We start from the raw sequence: 25,430 nt of genomic DNA, 5'->3' as shown, positions 1-25,430 counted from the left end.
AGGCTACCACCGTTGGAAAGAAGACTTCTGGGGCTTCATTTTACACTCAAGAATCTCCTAAATCCGAGTTCAGATGAGGGAGATATGGCTGGTTGAAGTTAGGCATCAATCCGATTGAGCTGGAAATGACCAGTCTTCACTAAAAGAGGCATATCTTTTTGTACACTTGGAATTTTAATATGAGGCTACCACCATTGGAAATCTTACTTCAGGGGATTCAATTTAGACATAAGAATGACCTGAAAAGGAGTCCAGATGAAGGAGATATGCCCATTTGAAGTTGGACCTGGAAAGCAGATTTTGTTGTCGGCCACAAATGTGGGCTGTTAGCCACCAGGGGTGGCCAGTCGGCCAGAAAAGTGGCCGGTCGGCCGCTAATGTCCCAAACTCAGATATTTTGTAGATATTTACCTCCAGTTGTCTTCCACAAGCTCCAGCTGTCTCTAAATCAGATATTTCGACCTAAAGCTCATTTATCGCTATATATAGAGGCCATATCTCTCATATTGCAAGGTTAGCAAATTTTTGGAGCCTCTCTCTCTAAAAATCCTCTCTCTATATTTCTCTCTCTCTTGCCCTTTTGTGCATACAAGTAGAGATACACCTCTCATTTGCCTAGAGATCCTTAACCAAAGTTGCTTATCTTTGGGCTGAGATTACTTGAAGCCTTAGCAATGAGATTGAGCCATTAGTCCTAGTTGATTCTCTGCTGAAAATCTTTGGGAGCTCTTCCTCCAGTGATAAGGGGCAAGGTTGTTAAATTCGAAGCACTGATTCTAAATGGAAACCAGTAGAAGTTGTCAACTGTATTCCATGAATTGGAAAAGTTCATGTTGGTTTTTTTCAGTGTTTCATTTAAGATGATTGAATCCAAATTCGAAGGATGAGATTGTGGAGTTCGAAGCCCTAAATTTGCTTATAAAGATAAACAGAGATAAAGTCAAACCATGCCAAACAAAGAGAAAAGTCTTAGCTATATTGAAATAAAGGCAATTACATCAAAAGGCCCTCCTTGGGTACAAATTCGAGTTCATAAAAGTAAGGAATAGAATAAATAACAAGATCATGGAATTTAGTCCAGCTATGATCAATAAATTTCTGTTCCTTTTTTATTCTATCCTTTATTTTCTCCAGGCTTGGCTGCTGAAGTTGATGTGCTCTTACTTGATAGAAGAATTCTTCAACCTTTATTTCGAACGCTATTTCTTTTAACCCTTGTTCCAGCTCGTCCATATCCAAGTTATCCCAGTACGCTGAGTCTTTACTCTTGAAGTCATCGTATTCTTCGATAAGGTTCTCTGCTTCGCACTGGGTATGAACTTGAATGGATGAAAGTTGGTTCAAGGATTGGGTGGTGGCCACAGAAGTTCGGTGCCAATGGAGAAGCAACGGGAGTTGGTCCAAAAACATTTGGAGTTCTGCTTGGGCGATGGGGTTGAGGACGTAACCCCGAGTCATAATATCACAAGTCCATCAAAGGTTCTTGATAGGAACATCATTTTCAAGAATATTGAAAGGCAAGTGAGAAAAGGCCGCCAGCAAAAGTTGGGCTTGCTTTCGTTGAGCTGGAGTAGGGGAAGGTGGAGGCTTATAAGGAGGAAAAACCTTGTCCGCAGAAAGGGTAAGCCTCAGTCTCTGTGTCCAGCAGGGATTTTGCGGAGGAGGAGGTATAGAGGCTTCCATTTCGAAAGGAGGAGGAAACTGAGGGGAATTAACACAATCAAGCCAGTCAGAAGAGCAAAGCCTCGCCTTCTGGGCTAAGAACGATGGGTTATACCCTTGTGCCTTTTCTAGGCAAATTGTTTTCAAAAACTATTTTCATGAATTTTTTTTTTTCAAATGGACATTCAGTCGTTTGGTATTGCGCTTTTATTCTAGAAAACAGAAAAACAAAAACAAAAACTAGGAAACATGATTTGCAAACTATTTCCAAAAAAATGTTTTTGAAAAAATATTTTCAAAACAGAGCTATTTTTTAGGAAATACTTTTAAATTATTTTCAAAATTTTCAAAAACAAACTTTGATCAAAAATTAAACAATGGATGATTTTAATTTTTCTAAGTTCTCTTTTTTTTATAAAATAAATAAATAAATAAAATCAAAAATAAAATTTTGAAAACAATACCAAGCTTAGTATATTTAACCTTTTTTTTATATAAAAATATCGTTTTTCTTGTGAAGTTGTGAAATCAAAGTTATATGGAAAATCCATATAATTTTAAAGTTGTATAAAACATTCTTCAAGGTGTAGCATTTCGCGTCACCAAATTGTCCTTCAAAAAATTGTTTGAATTAGGTATCTTTTACAATTAATTAAGCCTCCAACTTAGGCGGCAGTAGTTGAGAAAATGATGATAGGTGGTGACAAGTGGCAAGAGTAAAAGGTGTGGTGGCAATAACAACGATTGGCAATGACAACAATTGTGATAGTGTAGTGGTGGGTTAATGCTGAGGACAACAGTTGTGTCATAGCAATGACAATGGTAACGGTGGTAGTGGTGGTGATTGTATGGTGTTGATTGTAGTAGTGGCCGTGGTGGCGGTGGTGGTGTACATGGACCGATGGCGATGGAAATGTGCATGGGAGCGGTTATGGTGGTGGTGACAATGATGATTGTGGTAGTGATAAGGTGAAAATGTTGGTGATGATGGTCATGACTACTAATGGACTAGCAGTTGTGGCAGCTAAGATGGTGTAGTGGTTGTGGTAGATCAGAAGCGAATGTAGCAGCTACAATGTTGTGGTTGTGCTGATAGTGGTAGGTTGGAAGCAATTTGGTAGTGGTGGGGGCAATTGTGATAATGGTAACATAGTGGTAGTTGGGTGATGGTGATGTCGACAGTAGCAAGGTGGAGGAAAAGATGGTAAAAATGGCAATGATGATGATGTTAATAGAATAACGATGGTGGCAGCAATAACAATACTGTGGTGGTGATGGTGGAGTTTATTGTAGTTGTGATGCCCTCAAGACAGATGGCGATGATCAATGTTAGGGTGTTAGGAAGCACACTACCCAGTTCTAGTTGGGGATCTCAGGGTGCTAGGAGCGGGAGATGTGAACAAGGAAGAAAGCAATTGTAAAGTGCTATAAAAAATCATCGGAACAATCAAAGACTTACTGAACATTCATTCCCAGAATCTCTGCTTACTGATTGCAAAAACATTGACCTTAGCTATGTTGTAGACCAAAATTTATACCTAGGCAAATGTGACTCATTTCTGCCTTATCAGGGCTCACTACATGTACCTCCCAAAATGACCAAACAAGTGGGCTGAACCGAACCAAGCCAAGATGAGAAAGAAGAGGAACTTTTCCAAAGGGAAGGGGTCCAATTACCTTGGAGATAGAAAGGGATGATAGATAGAGAGCATTTACATATTATTGAAAAGAACATTCCTTCCATCAGCTTCAATACCTTTGTGCCAAAAGAACTTTGGGCAGCGCATAAAAAAGCATCCAAATCCTATTTTTAATTAACCAAATCTCCCCTGGCTAAACTTTTGCTGGTGTCCACACCTCAAGTTAAAAATGTCAATAGAGTTAGCAAAATTTCAGAAAGGATAATGATGATGTAACTGTCCAAAAGCTGACCACTCTAATAGATCTGTATCAACAAAGCCAACATAGAATTCTAAATTAGATGGTAATGAGCCTACATGTGTCCAAAGTAGTGTGCATCTTAATATATCCAGCACTTCTAGGTAAATAAAAGATGATAAACTAGATGTATACTAAACCAAGTTGGTACAGAATAAGTACTTAAAATGAAAGCCTACCAGGATCACCTAAGTCAATATACGCCATCTTATATACACCTTTACCTCAACAGCATGCACGTCTTGTTTTAGTGAACTCTTTTCCGCTTGCGGTAACGATAACCTTCTCCATAGTCCTCTGAGCCACTGGCCATCTGCCACCTGTCATTATACATATCGTCACTACTGGGCTTTGTGTTGTGCCTAGAGTGTCTGGATATGTGACTGGGGTCTTTGTCTTTATATTGCTTTTTCTGATCAACCGAAGAGCATGGTTCTAAACCAGATCCTGAGTGGCTGTGATGTTTCCGATTGGGTTCGATGTCAGACTCAAGCCTCTTTCCTCGATAATCTTTTTCTTTTTTAGTCTGATGATGGCTCCTACTAGAATCACTGCCACACTTCCCCTTACTTTCACGCTGTTTGGAGCTTCTACGAGGATGTTTATGCCTCTCTTCATTCCGCCTGTCAGAACTATTGGGCATATCTTCAACTCCTGAATTTGATCTCTCTTGATGATATGGCTTCCGATCAGATCGGTCTCTTCCAGCAATTGTGGAACATAAATTCTTCTCGTGTCTTTCATCAACAGCATGGTTGTCATGATCTAAATATGCTGATATTTCCTCTGTGATACACGAGTAAAGCTGTCTTCAGAGTAGCTTGCACTCTTTTCCCTCTCTACACGAGATTTAAACTCGTGATCTTTCTGGCACATTACAGTGATATCGCTTATTGTAACCGTCATCTTCATCATCATAAGATTGTCGTCTGGTAAACATAGCTTTCATTAGAAATCAGGAGTGCTCATATATAGAAATTCCATAAAACAAAATGAACAGAAGCACGGAACCAACAAAACGCGCCACCAGAGTGTGAGGAGGGGGTATTTTAAAAGGAGTAACAATACCAACCATAAGAGAGTACATTCAAAATCAGATAATTTACATTTCAGAACATGATAATGCTAGAGAAAAGAAGACAAAATAAGGCAGGCAAAAAAAGCAACAAGGAAGTTCACAGTAAAATCAACATCTAAATCATTGAAGACCAATATAATGAAAGCAAAGACACCATAAGAAATAAGGCACATGAAATTCATGAACCACGATATGTCCAAGAACACTCTCCTCTCCCATCCCCTCTCAGGCACCCATAAAGAGAGAGGAGATATGATTCAAAAAGTAAGAGAAGAAGGGGGGTTGGAAAGAGGTTAGAAATAACTAGTCCATGAGATTGGACCAGCAATTGACCATGAAAAAGAGGAGACTCTTTAAAAAAAAAATTTGCAAATTTAAGGCTAAAAACGCAGATCTCTTGTATAAATAATGCTAGTAGAAAAAAGATGCAAACTGCCTTATCAAATACCAAAAAGAAATGAAATAAAATAGGGTGCCATTATTTCCAATTAAAGACATTTAGAAGCAAGTGTTAATCTAATTTATTTTGAAATATATTTTAACAAATTTAAACTAAAACAATGTATATACATATATATCATTAGCCACATCAAGCATGTCCAGCTTCCCCCACAAATGCAAATGCTGCAGACTACAAAGTTATTGCAAACTTCTTGCTTCCAAATACTAATGAAGCAAATGTCATTAAAGAAGTGAAAGGCACAAAAATTTCCAAATTATCTTGGAGAAGAACATCTCCATTCCTGTGTCATGAAGCAAATGCATCAAAGTTTCAACAATGTAGTGGGATGTAGATAACATAACAAATCTATTAATATTAGGAGGTGCAGCACCCTTCCTAATAGTTGGGGATGGTTGGCAGACCAATGTTTTGATATGTCAATTTTACCCATGTCATTTATTCTAGCAATAAAAAGGACAACACTTCTTAAGTAATTTCAACAAATTTTGAATATACCACGTCTTTTATAACTCCTCGCCACACTCCAATATTCATGCTACTTTATCTTTAGAGGTCTCATCACGTGCATGGGTGTGCACCATGTCACATGTGCATCACATGTGACAATCTCTCCAGTGGAAGAGAAAATAAGCATATAAACCATTTAACTAATGACATGAATTCTACCCCAATCCCCACGCGGTGTGTGTGTACTGAATTGACACCCTCCATCCACACTGTTATTTTTTTGGTATCATTAAAGATTACCTCCCCAGATTCTCATTTGAAAGCTTCCATCTGTTTTCACAATCTCGAAGCTGCATATTTTCTGAATGGGTTAGAGGACGTTCTGAACCAGTTTGTACTTCAGGTGCCAACATACCTCCCATCCTCATGAATCCACTGTAAGATGTTATGTACTTTCAGTGTCAAAAATTTACACATGAATATCCACAAATGTATACATATATTTTGATATGACAAAGCAATATTTTCCATAGAGGAACATGTTAATCAGAAGCAGTCTGTTGAAGCAGCAAGTTATACATGTGCACACAAAAAGATATATTTTATCATGCACCAGACTTGCCTGGGAACAGGTAAGCCTCCATACATATATGGCATATATGGAGGAACTGCAAAAGGTGAAGAAGGGACCATTCCAGAATTGAAAGGCATCATCCCAGAATTGCCATACATATTAGTGAAGGGCCTGATGGGGGGTAATGGATTGCTATTCCAGCAAGGTGAAGCATAACCTGACATAGCTCCTGGAAACATAGAATTTCCTGAAATTCCAACAATAATAAGGCCACAGACAAGTCTTTCACAATGTCAATGCATATACATGCAAAAGCAGACAAGGCATACACAATCTTTACCTGTTTGAAGCATAGGGTATGGGCTGGAAGCAGCTGGACAGTCTCTTATGAAATGGTCTGGAGAACCACACATGTAACAGGTATGATCCCCCTGATCTCCAACAAATGTAGATCAACATTTAGAAATATCTCTCACAGACAATGGTTAAAAATCTGTAAACCATACAACCACCCACCACCACTGTTACCATCCATAGCCATCCCACTGCTGCCATCATCAGTGGCCAGTGCAAGCCATGGCCACCGCCAACACCACATCACCACCCACCCACCCCCCATCACCACCTCTGTCAAAAGCTAAATCAGTCCACCCATCTCACCAAAACCATAACTTTAGCGAACTACAAGTGAAAAACCAAACTGCCCCTCAGAAAACATCATTGTCACAGTGCAAGTCGAAATTGTGCCCTGATGCAATGCTAGGGTAACACTGTTCAGCACAAATGAAACTGTGTATAGCACAACACAAATAATAATTCTGCCACTCCCACACAGTTCTCACTAGCACCAAGCAAAGTTCTTATTTGCACTAGACAGACAGTGTTACACTTGCACAGGGGCATTGTTTTCACTTGCACCTGTGCAAGTAAACCGCTCTCGTCCTCCCCAACCCCGATCCAAGCCACCTGCCACCCCTTCTCCCTCCATCACCATCCCAATCTTGCACCATCTCTTCAGCAGCTACCCCAGCCCCTCACACAAACAAACCCTATGCCCACCCCCTTCAAAAACCATAACCATACCCAACTTTCCCCAACCCCTTTTGTCATTCTCTAATGGTGGATGGATGGAAGAGACAGAAAGAGGGATGAAAGCAGCTAGTGGATAGTGGAGCAGATTAGTGTTGGAGGTTGGATCTGGGTCATGAGGGTGGAGGCCATCGCTAGAGGTGATGGCCTAGGGGTAGGGGGCTGCCATGGTTCTGGAGAGGGAGGGAGAGAAGAAAAGGCGTGGGAGCTGTCATGGATGGTTGTTATGGGTGACGATGGGGGTATCAGTAGTGGCCATTGGCGATGGCCGCCGTGGCATTGGCTTGTGGTGGTGGATGTGGACATCTGGTTTGGGAAAAGAGCAATTTGACCCAAAAAATAAGATACATGTCTTTTGCTATTATTTTCACCTATATTCTATTTCCTAAAATTTCAAACCACCTCATATTTTCTGAAATTTCAAAAAAGTGTCCCACCGACTTGTTAATATTTGCCCTGTTTACCACTGATTTAATATCTTCCCTTTTAATAAAAGGTGGCATAATTACTAGTTAATTATAAGAACAGAAAAACCATTCCTCAAATGCTTACCTTTTTGTGTCTACCAGTAGCCATAAAATTCCTGTCTCCACCTGAAAAGCCATTGTCATCATCAAAACAGATCAAATTTAGATGCACAAATTATGTCCGTCCACGAGAGGTTCAGGTTGTGCAAAATAAACTGTAAAAGTAGATTCTACCTCCAGTGTTAACCCACAATCCCCTCTTTTTGTTGATGGTAAAATCAACTGCAATGACAAAACCAAGAAACAAGCACATCTGAGTTTCAAACTAAGGAAAAATAATTATAACAAAGACTACATAAATACAATCATGAATAAAGTATTTGAATTCTAGTTGAGTAAGCTGAATAGCATTAACAATTGAAACCTATGAAACACAAACACTTTTAAGGTGTCATGTTGAACACCAACACAACACTCATCGGGCACTTCTCAAAACCTGTTGGACACACATCCAACCATATCCTATTATTTAAAAAAAAAAAATCTAGATTCAAATACACTTCAGAGACTTGGGAAACGCAGGTGCCTATCGCTCAAACACATGAAACACGTTACAAGTTTGAATAAGACAATTAGAATCCAATGACAAGAAAAACAATTTAAATCTATAAAGCACATCTGAGTTTCAAACTAAGGAAAAATAATTGCAACAAAGACTGCATACATACGATCATGCATAAAGTATTGGAATTCTAGTTGAGTAAGCTGAATAGCATTAACAGTTGAAACCTATGAAACACAAACACTTTTAAGAAGGTGTCGTGTCGTGTCGTGTCGAACATCAACACAACACTCATCAGGCACTTCTCAAAACCTATTGGACACACATCCAACCATATCCTCTTAGTGAAAATAAAAATAAAAAAAAAATCTAGATTCAGATACACTTCAGAGACTTGGGAAACACAGGTGCCTATCGCTCAAACACATGAAATACATTACAAGTTTGAATAAAATAATTAGAATCCAATGATTAAAAAAAACAACAATTAAAATCTATAACTATCCTCCTCCTTCAGAGTTTAAACTTTAGAAAATAGTGTTGCATTGCATTTTGTTATTATCTTTAAATTAAGCATTATATACATGACATATAATATTATGCTTATATCCAACATATAATAAATATATAAAATCATATATTTTGTGTGTGTCCCCACGTGTCATGCCCTATATTTTTTGAATTTATTTTTTCCCACACTTTAGTGTCATGTCATGTGTCCGTGTCCACACCTCATAGGTTGGAAACATTATTTAACAGTAAACAAATCATAGTCATAAAATTGTAGTGTTGCAAAGATCAAGCCAAGTTCATGAGCCAGTACCTTCCTCGTGCACATGACTTTGAGGAAAATTGTGGGGCTGACTTTCCCATTGAAAATCAGGACAAGCCTCCAAATCGTCTCCACTTGGAAAAACCTCATGATGAGCATATCCAACTCTTTCTCCATCTGTTTGTTTCAACTTGTGTGATAAGGAGCTGATTTCAAAGCTTTACTCGAACCCAAGTTACTGGTATGAGAACCAGAGCCCCCTAATGACACATTCTTTCTGATTCACGACTCATAAACAGATTCTGTCATAATTTGATTGGAGCCTTTTTCTGTTGCAGAGGGAGAAAGTGGCATGTTTGGCTCCCTTTGAAGGATAGTCACAGCACAAGAAAAATCTTTTGCTTGAATTCCAGATTCACCATCTGTGTTTGAATTTTTTTAAAGTTATAAACCTCCAGTGTTTTTCTTTATTTCTTTCAAGCATCTTAATATTAATTTACACACCTGGGGCATATTTATGCAAAGCATTGTCTGCATCACTCATAAGGATTTGAGACTCGAGGAAATGCTCTATTGCTTGCCTAAGAGATAAATTTGATAGCAAATCTTCAACCTTACATTTGCTAGAATAACATTTGGGACACTTTGCCTTCTCCTGTAGGACTGCACGGATACCTGCACCAAACCATAGACAAGATTTCAGCTGCTTATAAAAGATAAAATCACTGTCCTCTCTCATGCTTTCCAAACAAAAAATTAGCTGTAAACATGTGTGCATGAAGAAAGATCAAGTTCAGTACTATTTTCAACAGTTTTAAGTGTTCACTGTTGTTAGAGTCATCATTCAAACAAAGATGTCATTGGATGCCTGCAAGTTCAAGGTCATAAACATGTTCTTAACATTAAGAAAATGACAATGTGTATATGTTCAATCTAGCTTACTATGACTTGCGGAGCTTACATTTTTCACAAAAACTATGCTGACAGCATGGTATCATTACAGCCTCCTTGAAAAATGTGTTGCAGAGAGAGCATTTCAGTTCTGATGGAAAATCAGCATTTTGCACGGCTAGACAATTGGCAACCATCCTTTGATTTCCATGGTGACGAAATATCAGATCTGTGAAGCCGAAAAACATAAGAGGAATGAACAGAAATGCATGAGAAATATTACTTTTCCAGTTTCATGGGTTCTTCGCCATTCAGTTCCACTTTTGTCTGTGAAGTATTTCTTTCTGTGACATTATGATTAGGACCTGACATTATGTTGGAGCATGTTAAGTCTAAAAGTGTAAATACACAAGCAATAAATATACAAGGCAACAGTATCAACCTCTAGGAATAGCCTCACTAAGGTCACTTGCTTCAAACATTTGACAACCTACCCTGCTGCACAACAAAAAGCTTCTGAAGTAATAACAAAATATGATAAGTCATGAAAACAAATATCTAATTCAAACAAACGCAACAATTCGAATCCACCAAAAACTTCAGTTTTGTATGAACAAGAACAAGCATTGAAGCTAAGACTGTAAAAATAGGCTCTAGCAGATATGAAAATTTTAAATCCTGGAAAGCAGCCGCACACTTACTATTTTTGCATAAGAACAGTTTATTTTCTACAATTCCTTTCAGTTAAATTTAATTTGGTTTAATTCTATCGAAACAAAATCCACCAAAAACATCAATGTTTATGTACAACAAGAAGCATTGAAGCAAAGACCCCACCCCCCCCCCCCCCCCCCCCCAAAAAAAAAAAAAAAAAAAAAAAAAACAGACTGGCCAATTCGGAAACTTCAAATCATGGAAAGAAGCAGCACACTTACATTTTTGCATGAGAACAGTGCACCTTTATTTCTCCCCTCAGTTTTAATATGATTTAATTCTACTAAAACATTCCAAATATTGCGAAACACTCACAGCTTAATTTCATGCATACAAGATGATGTTAAAGGAAACCGAAAAAGCACTACCAAGCTGGAGAACATGCAATGCATTTTTATGAAAGTAGTTCTCATGTGGTATGATACATTACTGATCAACAAGCCACTTTGAATCATAAATGCTTCATATGAGAGAAAAAAGACACAAAATCCTAACACACACACACACAGATCTTCTTAAAGTTTCAAAGATTGCTGATTCAACTGAAGCAAAACTCAAAATTCTTCACTTAAACCAAACTAAGCCTTGTGTCCCAATCAAGTGGTGACTAGAGTATGCAAAAAAGTATTTCATTATGACCTTTGTACAACTATAATTCGAAGTATGAAAGATTTCAAGTGACAAATTTTACATTGTTATTTCAAATCAATTGAAACTTATCATGGTAAAGCTCTCAAATTCAATCTTGAAATCAATTTCAAAACAATCATGTATAAATTTGAGTTATACTCCTTGGATGATTGTTGTCCAAATCCTTTCATTTCAAATCTATAAATTTCCAGACGCACCTAAAAGTTTTTGTAATGTAAAAAATAAAATTGTTGTATATGCTAATTTATTGTCGTATCCCTACAGTGTCGTGTCTTGATGTTTTTGAAAATTGTCAAGTCAGGAAGCACGTATTGTGTCATATCTGTGTACATATCATATATGCATCTTAGGAAAGAAATTTCTTCTCTACGTGATAACAGTCTCCAATTGAAATGCAAAGGTTGAAAGGTTCTTTCATATCATGTCTTTAGAGCTTTTGATATTTATAAATTAATCACTTTAATCTGCCAGATGAATTAAACATTTAATTAGTATCTAGTAAACATATCTAATACTTGGCAAAGAAAATTACAACTCAACCACACTTCATTACATCCATTTCAACTAAGAAATCATGATCCAACAATTTTGTTGTATAAAAACGTATATGTTCTTAACCCAATCATAACTCAAACCATTCCCAATGTGCAAGCTATGTACAAATAAAAACACTCTGGTTGTGGAATATCCATATAACTCAAGGAATGCAACAACACAACCAAACCTAATCAATACAGAAAAAGTGGAAAAGAAAAATATAAGTAAAACACAGAATCTAATGGCTGAGTGGTGTCAGTGTCTTACCCTTATACTATTATATGTAGCAAGTTACAAATACAAGCCAACTGCACAGCCAGCAGATATATATATATATATATACATAATAAAATAAATAAATAAATAAAAACAAGAGCACAGTCATACCTGGGGAGGGCATTTTTTGGCTTCTCATTGCTAATACAGTAGTTCTTATCAAATTCAAGATCAGAGTCAGATAAGGCTGCCTCAGGAATGGGACACAAGTCAACTCCAAAGTCATCAAAGTTGTCCATTTCTGAATTCTATTAAAATTTTAAAAAGTCAAAAGTAGAAGGAGATAAAAATTAGGATAACAAGCAGAAACATTAATAAGGTCACAAGATATCATGTAATGCCCATGGGCTTTCCTGAAATAAAATAGCAAAAAGATAAGTCATAGGAAGTCAGAGGAAAACACCAGAAAGGCCCGTCCAATGCAAAAGCCACGTTCCGCCTTTAAGATTACATGTTATGAAGCATGAATACTTTTAAAAGGGTGTCGTTTGATATGTATACATATATGATATACACAAAAATATTACCTGTAACCTGCTTTTAAAAAAATTCATGCTAATGTATCCGTATCGTGCCGTACTCATATCCTACATCCTTATTCATGCTTCATACATTACATTTAAAGGTGCTTAAGTTGTACCAATATCCTATCCCCAGGGTGTTGACACAAATTTCGCAAGTGCAACTGAATTTCGAAACTTCAGTCCACAAACATCTACAATGTTGATTGTTTGTAGGCTCTCATTTCCAATCTGGTGCTCCAAATCATTAATTATTTGCTTTAAAAAAAAAAAAGCAACATCTCCAATTAATAGTGAACATAAATTAACATAAAAATAAATATTTAAAAGGAAATATATTTAAGTAGTACAAAAATTTAATTGACATCATACAATACAATAAAAGGGTTTGCAATCCTTTTTATCTATAGTACTCCATTTTCGCCATGTTGAAGAAAAGCACAGACAATAAATTTGATTTCATTAAAGAGTGCAGAAGAGCTCCACATGACAGAAGCTTAGCAGATAATTTGAATTTAAACCGATTTATGAGAACATAGTTTAAATTTAAACGCAATGTTAACAAATCCAATATTTCAAATTTAATATTAAATCTTCTAGAATTGTCCTCTGCAGCCTTTTCCACAGTAGGCCCTGCACTTGTTGTCCCTTGATTGATTCCATTGTCCCTTGAATTTTGCGGTCCCCACATGGCGTTTGTATAGTTTAGGTCCAAGGTTCTGAGTTCAAAGCATCATTAGCCTATTAAATTCTGGTTAATCCACAAACGAATCTTAGCCCGACCTTAGGTTCCTTAGTAATTATGTAGTTAAAAATTTACGTGCCAAGTGCCAAGATAGGTTGGGTCTATATTTAATCCACCCCTTCCAGCATCCTTAGTTGACAGTGACCAAAATTAAGTTATGTCCTCATAGTTTTTCCCCTCAAAACTATGAAAGAATGTAAAACTAGTGTTCTAACTTGAAAGGAGTAATAATGGATATAGCTATATTAGGACATTCCGGAAGACTTCTCTTACCAACAATGCTAACCTAAATCTTTGAAGACTTTTAGTTGTCTAGAAGAGCATGGGGTGAAATATACAAGTGTAACCAAACCAATCTTTGTGTCCCACTCAAGTGGGATCGGCTACAACATTCTGCTCTGTCAAGGGATATTCGTTCAATGAAATATATGTGTGTGTGTACTTTAGTGTCACATACCAAGGGAAAATATCCAATGGGATTAACGGGGTTGGTGTCTTTCGCCCCCAAGTTCTCAATTGAATTGATGGGTGCCCTGCAAAACAGTCATTACATGCAGAAGTCATTATACTGATAACGATAGGAACCACATGCAGTCAGATTCTCTGCTAGGATGTTCCATTCCAAACCATAAATACAAAAATAAACAAAATATAGAAAGAAACCCAAAAAAGCCACCCATATTTTACTTGATTACCAGTTAATATGACAGGATTCACATTCTATATGATCACAGATATTTAATTCTATATTTTGCAAGGAAATTTATTCACTCAAGTAAACAAAACTAATACTTTAGTATATAATGAGAGCGCCAAGCCAATAGCATAAACGTACCCTTTTGCTCTCTCTCTCTCTCTCTCTCAATAAAAACAGAGTTGAAGCTGGACAATGAGGACACAGTGAAGTAGTACAAGGAGCAGCAGCACCTGATGAAGGGCATTCTGACTACTGTTGCACCTTAAGCGTCACCATCCTTCCATTGCCGCCGACCATGGTTAGAAAACAAGAAGAATAAGAGACTCACCTGACTTTGACGTACCCGACAGAATACCGGTATCACCAAAATTGACCGAAATTCTCTAGTTTTGAAATGGTATTTGATCTAGTGTGAAATAATTCATTGATGTTAAAAATCCTTATATGGCCACAAATTAAACTTTCCAAAATTGCATGAATCAGAATATCATCAATAGCACTCAAATGACACCAAAATAAAAAGTTTTTAAAACTTCTAAAGGCCTGGATGGATTACAACCTAAGATAAGCCTTCTATCTAAAATAGTTCCCAAAAAGAGAAACTTCTAACAATAAATAGTTCCCAACAAATGAAATATCCTAGACAACTAGAAGAATAGGAAAAAAAATAAAACCAGTCACCACAATTAAGGATCCTAATATCATGGAACAAAAAACGCCCGTCATATAATGGAATGTTAGGCCCTCGTTTCCAACAGTATTAAAATATCACATAAGAAACGGCCGTCAAGGTACGCTACTCTTCCGTTACGACATCGATGTTGAGTTGGCTACATAGATTCTGGCCATGTGAAGGAAAGTAGCAGCCAGCTACATGGTGGGGAAGCCATGTGAGTTGGCCATGAGGCCATGAGGCCATGAAGCAATCTGGAAAGCCACCGAAATGGGCTGGCAGCCAGCTCATTTCAAAGGGTGCCTCTTGCCTTTGTAATCTCTATATATAGAGAAGCTAAGGAGAGTTGAAAATGTACAGCTGAGAGGTGAGAGGCTTAGAGAGCAAAGAGAGAGTGAGAATTACAGAGTGTTGTAATTACAATTTTGTTCAATATAGTGAATCCGCTGCCCATGGACGTAGGCGACTTGCCGAACCACGTTAAATCTTGTGTGTTATTGCTTGTTTGAGTTCCCTGGTGTGCCCCCGATCCTCAACAATTGGTATCAGAGCTCGGGTTGCGAAAAATCGAATTTTTCCCGAAAGTGTCCAGATTTCGAAGTGCTCAAAATCCACTTTTGACCATACCAGGAGGAAGAACTCCCCGAGAGGAGTCCAGAACAGCAAAAACAGAGCCCAGAAGCCTCCACACGCGCCCTCACGCGCTCTCTGAACAAAGCGCGTCAGCCCCAGTCGCACCACGCGCCACTACGCGCCGTTCAGGCAACCGGCGCGTGATCCCAGTCTCACCCACACGCCACACGCGCGTCTCCAGGAAGAAGACGAGCCACGTGGCACCACGTCAGCGCCACGCCAGCACCGCATCAGCGCCACGTCATCCGCCACGTCAGCGCCCCGTGTCCGACAGTCAGCCACGTGTCAGCCACGTATCAGCCCAGTCAGCCTGAACCGCTGACCAAGCCGAGCCGTTGAGCCGGAGCCGCGTTGACCGCGCCGCCGATCCTCCGTTGACCGCGCCGCCTGCGCCGTTGACCGAGCCGTTGACCGGAGAAATTATCCGGTGCATCTCAGCGCACCAGATTCTGCAGATCTGACCCGTCCAAAGTGTTTTTGCCAGATCGGAGCCATTCGGAGTCCGTTTTTGACGATCCAATAGTGCTTCCCAACTATTTGGAGTATTCCAGACACATCTGTATGGTCAGTTTTTAGAATTGAAGTTTCTAAAAAATGGCAGAATCTAGAGCAACCGAGTCCGTAAGTAATTCAGCCAGTACAAGCACTTCTAGGCATTGGACCCCGGTGTCCCATGCCAAGTTCGAGGTAGAGAAGTTCGATGGAAGCAGCAACTTCGGCATGTGGAGATGCGAAGTTAAGGATATGCTTGTCCAAATGAACCTGCACTTCACTCTGGGAGACAAACCAGATGACCTGGACGAGATAGAATGGGAGAGGGTGAATCTCCTGGCTTGCAGTTCCATCCGACTTTGCCTTGCAAAAGAGGAGAAGTATGCCTTTACAGAATATGATATTGCGAAGAAGCTTTGGAAGGCGCTGGAAGATAAGTTCATGACAAAGAGCATTGAGAACCGGCTCTACTTGAGGAAGAGGTTGTTTCGTTTCGACTACATTAAAGGTATTTCGATGAACGAACACCTAAATAACTTCAACAAAATTATTACGGATTTGAAGAATTTGGATGATCACGTTGGTGATGAAGACAAAGCACTGTTATTGTTAAATTTCTTGCCTGACTCGTATGATCATCTCACTACTACTTTACTGTACGGTAAAGAGAAGATCAAGTATATTGATGTTACAAACGCCTTGGTGAACAATGAGTTCAGAAGGAAAGATAAGTCTGCAAACAGGGACTCAACATCCGAGGCATTAACAGTCAGAGGCAGAACAAATAACAGAAGAAATACAAGGCGAGGAAAGTCTCGCTCAAAATCCAGGGGGAAACCTTCAGACAAAAGACGTCTTGCAAAAGACGAGTGTGCAGCTTGTCACGAGAAGGGACATTGGGCAAAAGATTGTCCAAATAAAGATAAGACAGAAGAGAAGGTGAATATTGCACGAGATGGAGATAATGATGAAGGAGGAGCCTTCACAGTTTCATCATATGGCCAGTCGGATGAATGGATAATAGATTCCGGATGTTCATTCCATATGTGTCCTAACAAGCAGTGGTTCTCGAGCTTACGAGAGTTCGATGGAGGAGTTGTGCTGATGGGCAACGACCAAGCTTGCCAGACAAAGGGGATTGGAACAATTAAACTGAAGATCCATGATGGAACAATCAGAATTCTTGAAGATGTACGGTATGTACCAGATCTAACCAAGAATCTCATCTCAGTGGGAGTTTTAGACTCCAAAGGTTACAGAGTAACCATGGAAGGTGGAGTCCTTAAAGTTATTCGAGGAGCATTGGTTGCAATGAAGGGTACTCGACAGGGAAATTTATATTTCCTAGATGGCTCTACAGTCACAGGGAAAGTGGCTGTCTCCACCAGTTCCAGCTCAGAAGATGATGCATTAGACACTTCCAAACTTTGGCACATGCGCCTAGGGCATGTCGGTGAGAAGGCTTTACAAGGGTTGGTAAAGCAAGGCCTGTTGAAAGGCGCCAAGACGGGGAAGCTTGAGTTCTGCGAGCATTGTGTATTGGGCAAGCAAACAAGAATCAAGTTTGGTACTGCAATTCACCGTACCAAAGGGATTCTAGACTACGTCCACACCGACGTATGGGGTCTTTCCAAGACTGCTTCGTTGGGAGGTAAACACTACTTTGTGTTGTTCATTGATGATTTCTCTAGAAGAGTTTGGATTTATACAATGAAACACAAAGATGAAGTCTTAGACATCTTTCTTACGTGGAAGAAGATGATTGAGACCCAGACAGGCAGACGGATCAAGAAGCTCAGATCTGACAATGGTGGAGAATATACATCAGATCCCTTCTTTGAGGTTTGCCAGAATGCAGGGATAGTAAGACATTTCACAGTTCCTGGAACACCGCAGCAGAATGGAGTTGCAGAACGCATGAACCGCACTTTGGTGGAGAAAGTCCGGTGTATGCTGTCACAGTCTGGATTGAGCAAGGCATTTTGGGGCGAGGCATTGAACTATGCTCGTCATCTTGTCAACAGACTACCTACTGCAGCATTAGATGGGAAGACTCCCATGGAGGTATGGTCAGGAGTCCCAGTTACTGATTATGATCAGTTACGTATCTTTGGATGTCCAGCATATTTTCATGTTACAGAATCTAAGTTGGATCCAAGAGCCAAGAAAGCCATCTTCTTGGGCTTCGGTGACGGTGTCAAGGGATACAGACTGTGGTGCCCTGAATCAAAGAAAGTTCTCATCAGAAGAGACGTTACCTTTGATGAGTCTGCAATGCTGAAGCAACCAGATCCTCAACAGAATGAAGAAGCATTGAAGAAGTCAGTGCAGGTGGAGTTTGAGACTCCAGCAAAGACTAGTCAACCAATCAACCATCCTGAAGAAGTCTCAGAGGATAGCTCTGAAGAGAGTTCAGATGAAAATGAAGATCCAGAGGCTCCGCAACAATCAGAACCCATTGCAATCAGGAAAGGAAAAAGGGTTACTAAGAAACCCAGTTGGATGACCGATATGGTAGCCTATGCACTTCCAATCATTGAAGACAATATTCCTTACACTTTCAAAGAAGCTGTGCATAATGCAGAAAGTGTCAAATGGAAGGAGGCTATGGATGAAGAGATCGGGTCACTTCACAAGAACCAGACTTGGGAGTTGGTGCAACTTCCAAAAGGCAAGAAAGCAATTGGGTGTAAGTGGGTTTACACCAAGAAGGAAGGCATTCCAGGCAAAGACAACATCAGATTCAAAGCTAGATTGGTAGCTAAAGGCTATGCTCAGAAGGAAGGAATAGACTACAATGAGGTATTCTCACCTGTTGTGAAGCACACGTCTATTCGCATCTTGTTAGCTTTGGTTGCACAGTTTGATCTCGAGCTTGCCCAACTCGACGTCAAAATTGCCTTCTTACATGGAGATCTTGAAGAGGAGATATACATGTCCCAGCCAGATGGTTTCAAAATTGCTGGAAAAGAGAATTGGGCCTGTAAGCTGAACAAATCGTTGTACGGATTGAAGCAATCCCCGAGACAGTGGTACAAGCGATTTGATCGGTTCATGATGGAGACAGAATACACAAGAAGTCAATTTGATCATTGTGTATATTTCCGTAAGCTTCCCGACGGTTCCTTCATCTATTTGCTCTTATATGTAGATGATATGCTGATTGCATCTACGAGCAAGGTGGAGATTGACAAACTCAAGGCACAGTTAGCAAGGGAGTTTGCAATGAAGGATTTGGGAGAAGCAAAGAAAGTTCTTGGCATGGAGATCAAGAGAGACAGGAAGAAGGGCACGGTTTGTCTGACACAAACCCAGTATCTGAAAAAGGTGTTAGACAGATTTGGCATCAATGGGAAAACCAAAGCTGTAAGTACACCATTGGCCCCTCATTTCAAGCTTAGTGCTTCGTTGTCTCCACGCACAGAAGAAGAACGGAAGCATATGGCACAGGTTCCATATGCAAATGCAGTTGGTGCATTAATGTATGCTATGATTTGTACACGGCCTGACATCTCGCATGCTGTGAGTATGGTAAGTAGGTATATGCATGATCCAGGAAAAAATCACTGGCAGGCAGTGAAATGGATCCTAAGGTACATACATGGCACGGTCAATCTGGGATTGAAGTTCGAGAGAGATAACCGACTCGGGCAGAATTTGGAAGGATATGTGGACTCAGATTATGCTGGTGACTTAGACAAACGCCGGTCAACAACAGGGTATTTATTTACGCTTGCTAAAGGGCCGGTAAGTTGGAGGTCAACGCTTCAGTCAACGGTGGCTTTGTCTACTACAGAGGCAGAGTACATGGCAGTGACGGAAGCCTTTAAAGAAACTATTTGGCTACATGGGTTGATTGAAGACTTGGGAATTGTTCAGAAGCACGTTGAGGTGTTTTGTGACAGTCAGAGTGCCATTTGTTTGGCAAAGAACCAGGTTCATCATGCCCGCACCAAGCACATTGATGTCCGTTTCCATTTCATCCGAGAAATTGTGAATGAAGGGGATATTCTGCTTCAAAAGATTGGTACTGCAGATAATCCGGCCGATATGCTCACAAAGGTAGTTTCTGGGATCAAGTTCCAACATTGTTTGGACTTGGTCAACATCTCTCGGAACTGAGCACCTTCGGGTGCATGGCAGTGTTGATCGATCACTATGTTGGATAAGAGAATCCTCGCCAAGGTGGAGATTTGTTGAGTTGGCTACAGAGATTCTGGCCATGTGAAGGAAAGTAGCAGCCAGCTACATGGTGGGGAAGCCATGTGAGTTGGCCATGAGGCCATGAGGCAATGAGGCCATGAAGCAATCTGGAAAGCCACCGAAATGGGCTGGCAGCCAGCTCATTTCAAAGGGTGCCTCTTGCCTTTGTAATCTCTATATATAGAGAAGCTAAGGAGAGTTGAAAATGTACAGCTGAGAGGTGAGAGGCTTAGAGAGCAAAGAGAGAGTGAGAATTACAGAGTGTTGTAATTACAATTTTGTTCAATATAGTGAATCCGCTGCCCGTGGACGTAGGCGACTTGCCGAACCACGTTAAATCTTATGTGTTATTGCTTGTTTGAGTTCCCTGGTGTGCCCCCGATCCTCAACAATCGAAACGTGGTGAAGTGGCCGTTATTCACGTGTAACATTCCACATATTGTTGGAGCACGAGAAAACAAAACCTGGGATGAGGATTCACTATGTAGGCTCAGAATCTTCATGGGGAAAGCAAATATACATCCTTCTTCAATACCGAGTTAGATTCAAGCTAGATCTACCCATACAAGGTTGTTAAAATCGGAATCTTACGTAGGATCAGTGAGAGTGTCTTGTGGATCAAATCATAGAATCAAATTGAGGATCGTAAGATTTTCTACTTCCTATTAAAAATAAGGTGAAAATACAAATCAAGATGATGCATATTAAAATAAAACGAAAAATCACAAATCCAACAATCCTACTTATGATCCATACAATCCTACTTTCAATGTTGCTATAACACCGATCCTACAACAATTTGGATCGTTTTAACAATTTAGGATCGCAATTTTGATAACCATGCCTATACCTAGCAAGCTGATGCTAGATCGAAGCTTTCGAACAAGATCGAAGCTCGGGTGTGCACTATGCATGCAACATGTGCCACTTTCAAACCAGATTGGAAGAAGATAGAAGCTTGGGTGTGCCAAAATAGCTCAAACAAGCTCAATTCAAAGATTTCGAACAAGATTGATCACTCCAAGTAAGGTAACAAGATCGAAATTTTCAACTGTTGGGTAACCATTTCAAACAATATGGGTCGGCATTTTGTTTTTGGTTAATTAATATATGGTTGGTTTGGAGTTTCCTTGTAATATGAGATCTATTTCTAACCGTGTGCGGGATAGTGGAGTGGGTGTTTAAGTGTTAATTAATGAATACTTTTCTTGTGAATGCAATTGCAGTAGAGTGACTGACTAATAATCACAATGCCACGTGGGAAATCGGGGAAAACACCTAGTGATAATCTTAGATGGCGATTCGCATATCTCATGCCAGATAATAGGCATAAAATACATTGCAGGTTATGTGAGTGAGTGATTATGAGTGGAATCACTAGATTAAAACAACAAGTGGCTCGTTTTAAAAGCAAGTTCTACCATGTCCAAATGTTACAATAAAAAATTCAAGAATAAATTATGAAACACCTTTTGGCACACATTTTTCCTATTCCCATTACACATTGGTTGATGCTCCCCATATCCATTACACGCAACCATGACCGTTAAACCAACTGATTCCACAACTTAAAACCACGCATAATATATAAAATTACTAAAGACATGATACTAGAGATTAATTAAGAATGACTCAACTAAGGCTGCATTTATTATAGCTTATGGGGGACACTTGCAACGTTTTTTTTTATTTTTTGAGCATGTCTCAATGTTTTAATTTAACCTTTGTCTATCAACACCACAGAACCCCCCTGTCACGCTCCAAAATTTGAACAATTAAATATTAAATTAGAACTAACCCCAATCAATATTCCATCATCCAAATCCTAGGGGTGAAACAAAAAAAAAAATTAAACGCCAACCAAATCATCCACCACAATTTCATAACTATCAAATACCTCCAACATTAAAGTAGCAACAACTAGTCCAAACAACTTAAATAAAGTACGGTTACAAACCATGCCAAATTATTCCAATACTAAAGCCATATAAAAAAATACATAAATTAGTATCAACCCTAAGCTCAAGAAAATAAAAGAAGTCCAAACGACATGTCCTACGATCACAGTTATTTCTGGTCACCACCATAGCCTCAACTAATCCTGCAAATGAAGCTCGACTGCGCTTAAACAGAACGCACCCGAGTTGCCAAGAGACAAAACGGGTCAGTATACGGGTATACTGGTATGAGTACAAGAATTGACACCCACGTGTCCATCAGACACAAACAAAAAGCACATTATTTCTTATCACGGGACAAGACAAATAGTTCCAACCGCACCGAGACGAATGAGTAGTTTCCCGAGATACGGTGGCATTTAGTTTCTTGTCCGTATACAACGAAATATAAATTGATTATAGAATAAACAATATAGAAATAAAAATATGGTGGGTCAGCCCTGCATAAAAAGTTAGTAAGACCCACCATCCTGCAAAACAAATAAAGTTAGTATAATTTAATCATAAGTAACTTGTTGAAACAAATATAAATTACACCGTTTCATACTTAAATAATTCGAATTGATCAAAACTCAAAGAACAAAAGTTGTACAAAATCAAATTTCCTAAAAGACAACGTGAACGAATTTAACAGAAACTGAACAGGTTAAGAGAAAAACTTGATCTAAAAATCTAGACGGAATTCAATCGAAAAATATGAAGCTGAAAACGAACAAAAACTGCCATAAGATGATTTTTTCCGAAAAAGTTCAAAACATGAAAAGTGTGCAGAATAATGTTTTACTTCAGTTTACGCGAAACCAATAAAAATGAACTCGTTTCGTGGTTAAAACAGCCTATAAAAAATCTGCATTACCTGTAACAACCCTCATACTGTTTACTGATTAAGGACTGATTGATTACCGATAATCACCGATTACTGCTAAACGGAACTGATAACTGACTGATAATCGAACTGAATGAAATACTGAACTGACTGACTGAAATTGAAACTGAATTGACTGAGTATATGTTAGTTAATTGCATTCTATCTGTTTGATTGTCTGATTATCTGTTCATGTTTATATGTTTAAACTGCTAATTGAAGGCCTTATCGGCGGCCGAATTAGAAACCGATTGATGTTCCGTGACCCTCATAATTAATGTGATTTTATGGTATATTTATCTGAAAACTGATTAGGTATGATTAAATTAGATTAAAATAAGCCAATGAAAGAGTTTGCCATATTTACCATTTTGCCACTATCTCATATACACACACTTGAGCCTTATACTTGAATCAAAACACATTTGCTCAGCCATCTTCTTGCCTCAACTGACCTTAGAGAGAGAGAGACTTGAGGAGTTGGTTTTCATCTTAAATTGCTTGGAATTGTTTGAGAATTGAAGTGTGATTGCTACTTTGAGCTCCTAGACCTTGAATACAAGACTAAGGTAGGACATCCATCTTCTTGTTGCTGTTCTTGAGTTCATTCTTGCATGATTCATGTTAATTTGTAGAGCTAAGTCATGATTTGGTTCATTAATGATGGATTGAAGATCATTTCTTGCATGCATGTTGGTATTGTTGCATTTTGAGGTTGATTACATGGACATTAGTGCATGCATGCTCATATTGTTGTTATAGACCATGTTTCCAACTGGTTTGAAAAGAAATGAGCTCATTTGATCAAGCTTTGGAGCTTTAATTTGGTTTAAAACTCATACATGACATGTTTGAATGTTGTTCTTGAAAATGGGTTTGAATGTGGTTTTAATTGACTCACCTTTGGGGCTTGAATTCATAAATTGAGCTTTGAAACTTGTTATACATTGAATTTAATGACGTTTTCCAGAATTTGGGCCCAAGAGGTCGAGTTTGGAGTGGTTGAATGCTTGGTTTGAGCTTGGGAGGCAGATCTGGAAATTCCAGATTTGGCTTCCTTGCTCGAGCGAAGGATTCCCCACTCGAGCGAGCACCTTTGTCCAGGGCTCCGCTCGAGCGACCATCGAGCGACCATCGCGCGTAAAATTTCAGCATCCAGTACTTTTACTGTTTTGCAGACCGCTCGAGCGAAGGATTACTCGCTCGAGCGAAGCCTTTGATTTTGGACTTACGCTCGAGCGTAGAAAGTCTCGCTCGAGCGAGGCTCCTATTTTCAGCAAACTTTGCGAAATATTTTCTAAGTGTATTTTTGCATCCTCATCCCATCCTAGGCATTCTTAGGCCTAGTTTAAGACATCTAGATGAGGATATCATTGTAGAACACACCAAGGCAAATTAGGGATTAAGTTATGATATTTTCCCAACTGTGTAGCTTAGTGTGTGTTCAACCTGTGAACTGTGTAGGGTTGGCAACTGGGGAGATACGCTCTAGCATACTGTAGCCCAGAACTCTGTGAGTAACAATTGTGTAAAGATATGTTCAACTGATATCTTTTGAATACTGAACTGAACTGTTTACTGAACTGGTATTACTGAATGAATGTATGTCCTTTATTTCTGAACTGTACTGTGGCATCCTTAGTACCTACGGTTTACTGTTACTGTTACTGTTACAGAGATCTCTGTCGGTTCCCTCGTGGAACCACTACTGTTTACTGACTGATGGCCATCATTACTGTTCGGTCTTTTAAGACCTACTGTTACTGTTATATTAATGGATGTACCACATATGACTGTTTATTGTACTGAACAACTGAAATACTGATTGAATTGAACTGTTTTCATTACTGTAAGGACATTCATTCTAAACCCCTTTACGCTTTATGTTATTCACTGGGCTTTAGCTCACTGCTCATATATATATGTAGGTGTACAGGCACCAGATCGGAGCTAGGAGCGTCAGGGTTACTCCAGTTTTGTCAAGCCAGCCTTTGCGCCTCACTGCGAGGTTCCGAGTTGCCATGCTATGGCTTAGGGGTGTTTTGGTTGTTTCCCCCGCCTGTCTTCTGTACTGTCTAACTGTTCTGTATAGACTGACTGTTTACTGTACTGTTATACAGGGATTAGGTCCCGGTACTGTGTGACTGTAAATTTTGTATAGACCGTACTATTTTGTACAGACGGAATGTTTCTGTACTGTTATGTAGGGTTGAGTCCCTAGTTTGAATGGATGTGAATATTGTTCATACTGTTCTGTACCGTTTATGTATGAATGCATGGAAAATCTTTTGCATACAGACTGTCACAGCTCATTGGACATTGTTTAATTACTGTATTGGCTTCCGCCAGGCCCTGTACTCTGTGTTACTGTATTTCTGTTAAGCAGGCCTTCGGTAATCTCAGATTACTGGCCGGTTACGGTGCTAAACCCATAGGGCCGGGTTTGGATCGTGACAGAGTGGTATCAGAGCGATACTTAACCACGAGTTATACCGCACACACGTGTCCAAATGAGCTATAGG

The 25,430-nt window shown here is 39.3% G+C and overlaps 2 protein-coding genes and 1 long non-coding RNA gene across 4 annotated transcripts in view; all 3 read right to left on the bottom strand.

Moving 5' to 3' along the window:
- Positions 1-3,552: 3,552 nt before the first annotated feature.
- LOC114289696 (uncharacterized) lies at positions 3,553-9,236 on the bottom strand. The gene is made up of 6 exons (XM_082901134.1): positions 9,104-9,236; positions 7,953-8,000; positions 7,804-7,844; positions 6,503-6,593; positions 6,211-6,409; positions 3,553-4,529 (listed from the first exon to the last, which is right to left on the bottom strand). Exons 3-6 carry the CDS (start codon positions 7,825-7,827, stop codon positions 4,451-4,453), a joined length of 393 nt encoding a protein of 130 aa, XP_082757260.1. The 5' UTR covers positions 7,828-7,844; positions 7,953-8,000; positions 9,104-9,236; the 3' UTR covers positions 3,553-4,450.
- LOC114289694 (E3 ubiquitin ligase PQT3-like) lies at positions 9,198-14,241 on the bottom strand. The gene is made up of 8 exons (XM_082901133.1): positions 14,223-14,241; positions 13,845-13,920; positions 12,233-12,369; positions 10,386-10,441; positions 10,227-10,308; positions 10,014-10,141; positions 9,557-9,727; positions 9,198-9,474 (listed from the first exon to the last, which is right to left on the bottom strand). Exons 3-8 carry the CDS (start codon positions 12,358-12,360, stop codon positions 9,335-9,337), a joined length of 705 nt encoding a protein of 234 aa, XP_082757259.1. The 5' UTR covers positions 12,361-12,369; positions 13,845-13,920; positions 14,223-14,241; the 3' UTR covers positions 9,198-9,334.
- A 119-nt stretch (positions 14,242-14,360) lies between these two features.
- The window catches only part of LOC145805877 (uncharacterized), a 29,679-nt gene continuing 18,609 nt past the window's right edge, over positions 14,361-25,430 (bottom strand). The window contains exon 3 of one of the 2 annotated variants that reach the window (XR_014348064.1): positions 14,361-14,490. This is a non-coding gene — a long non-coding RNA (uncharacterized LOC145805877). Of the gene's footprint in view, positions 14,491-21,996; positions 22,204-25,430 lie in introns of those variants that run through there. The other variant, XR_014348063.1, reaches the window with a different exon arrangement.

The sequence above is a fragment of the Camellia sinensis genome, chromosome 13 (genome assembly GCF_055761805.1).
Source record: "Camellia sinensis isolate YWXY chromosome 13, ASM5576180v1, whole genome shotgun sequence".
In the NCBI taxonomy this organism is placed as follows: domain Eukaryota; kingdom Viridiplantae; phylum Streptophyta; class Magnoliopsida; order Ericales; family Theaceae; genus Camellia; species Camellia sinensis.
The sequence above is the reverse complement of the archived record's forward strand: the minus strand, read 5'-3'. Positions and strand labels throughout refer to the sequence as shown.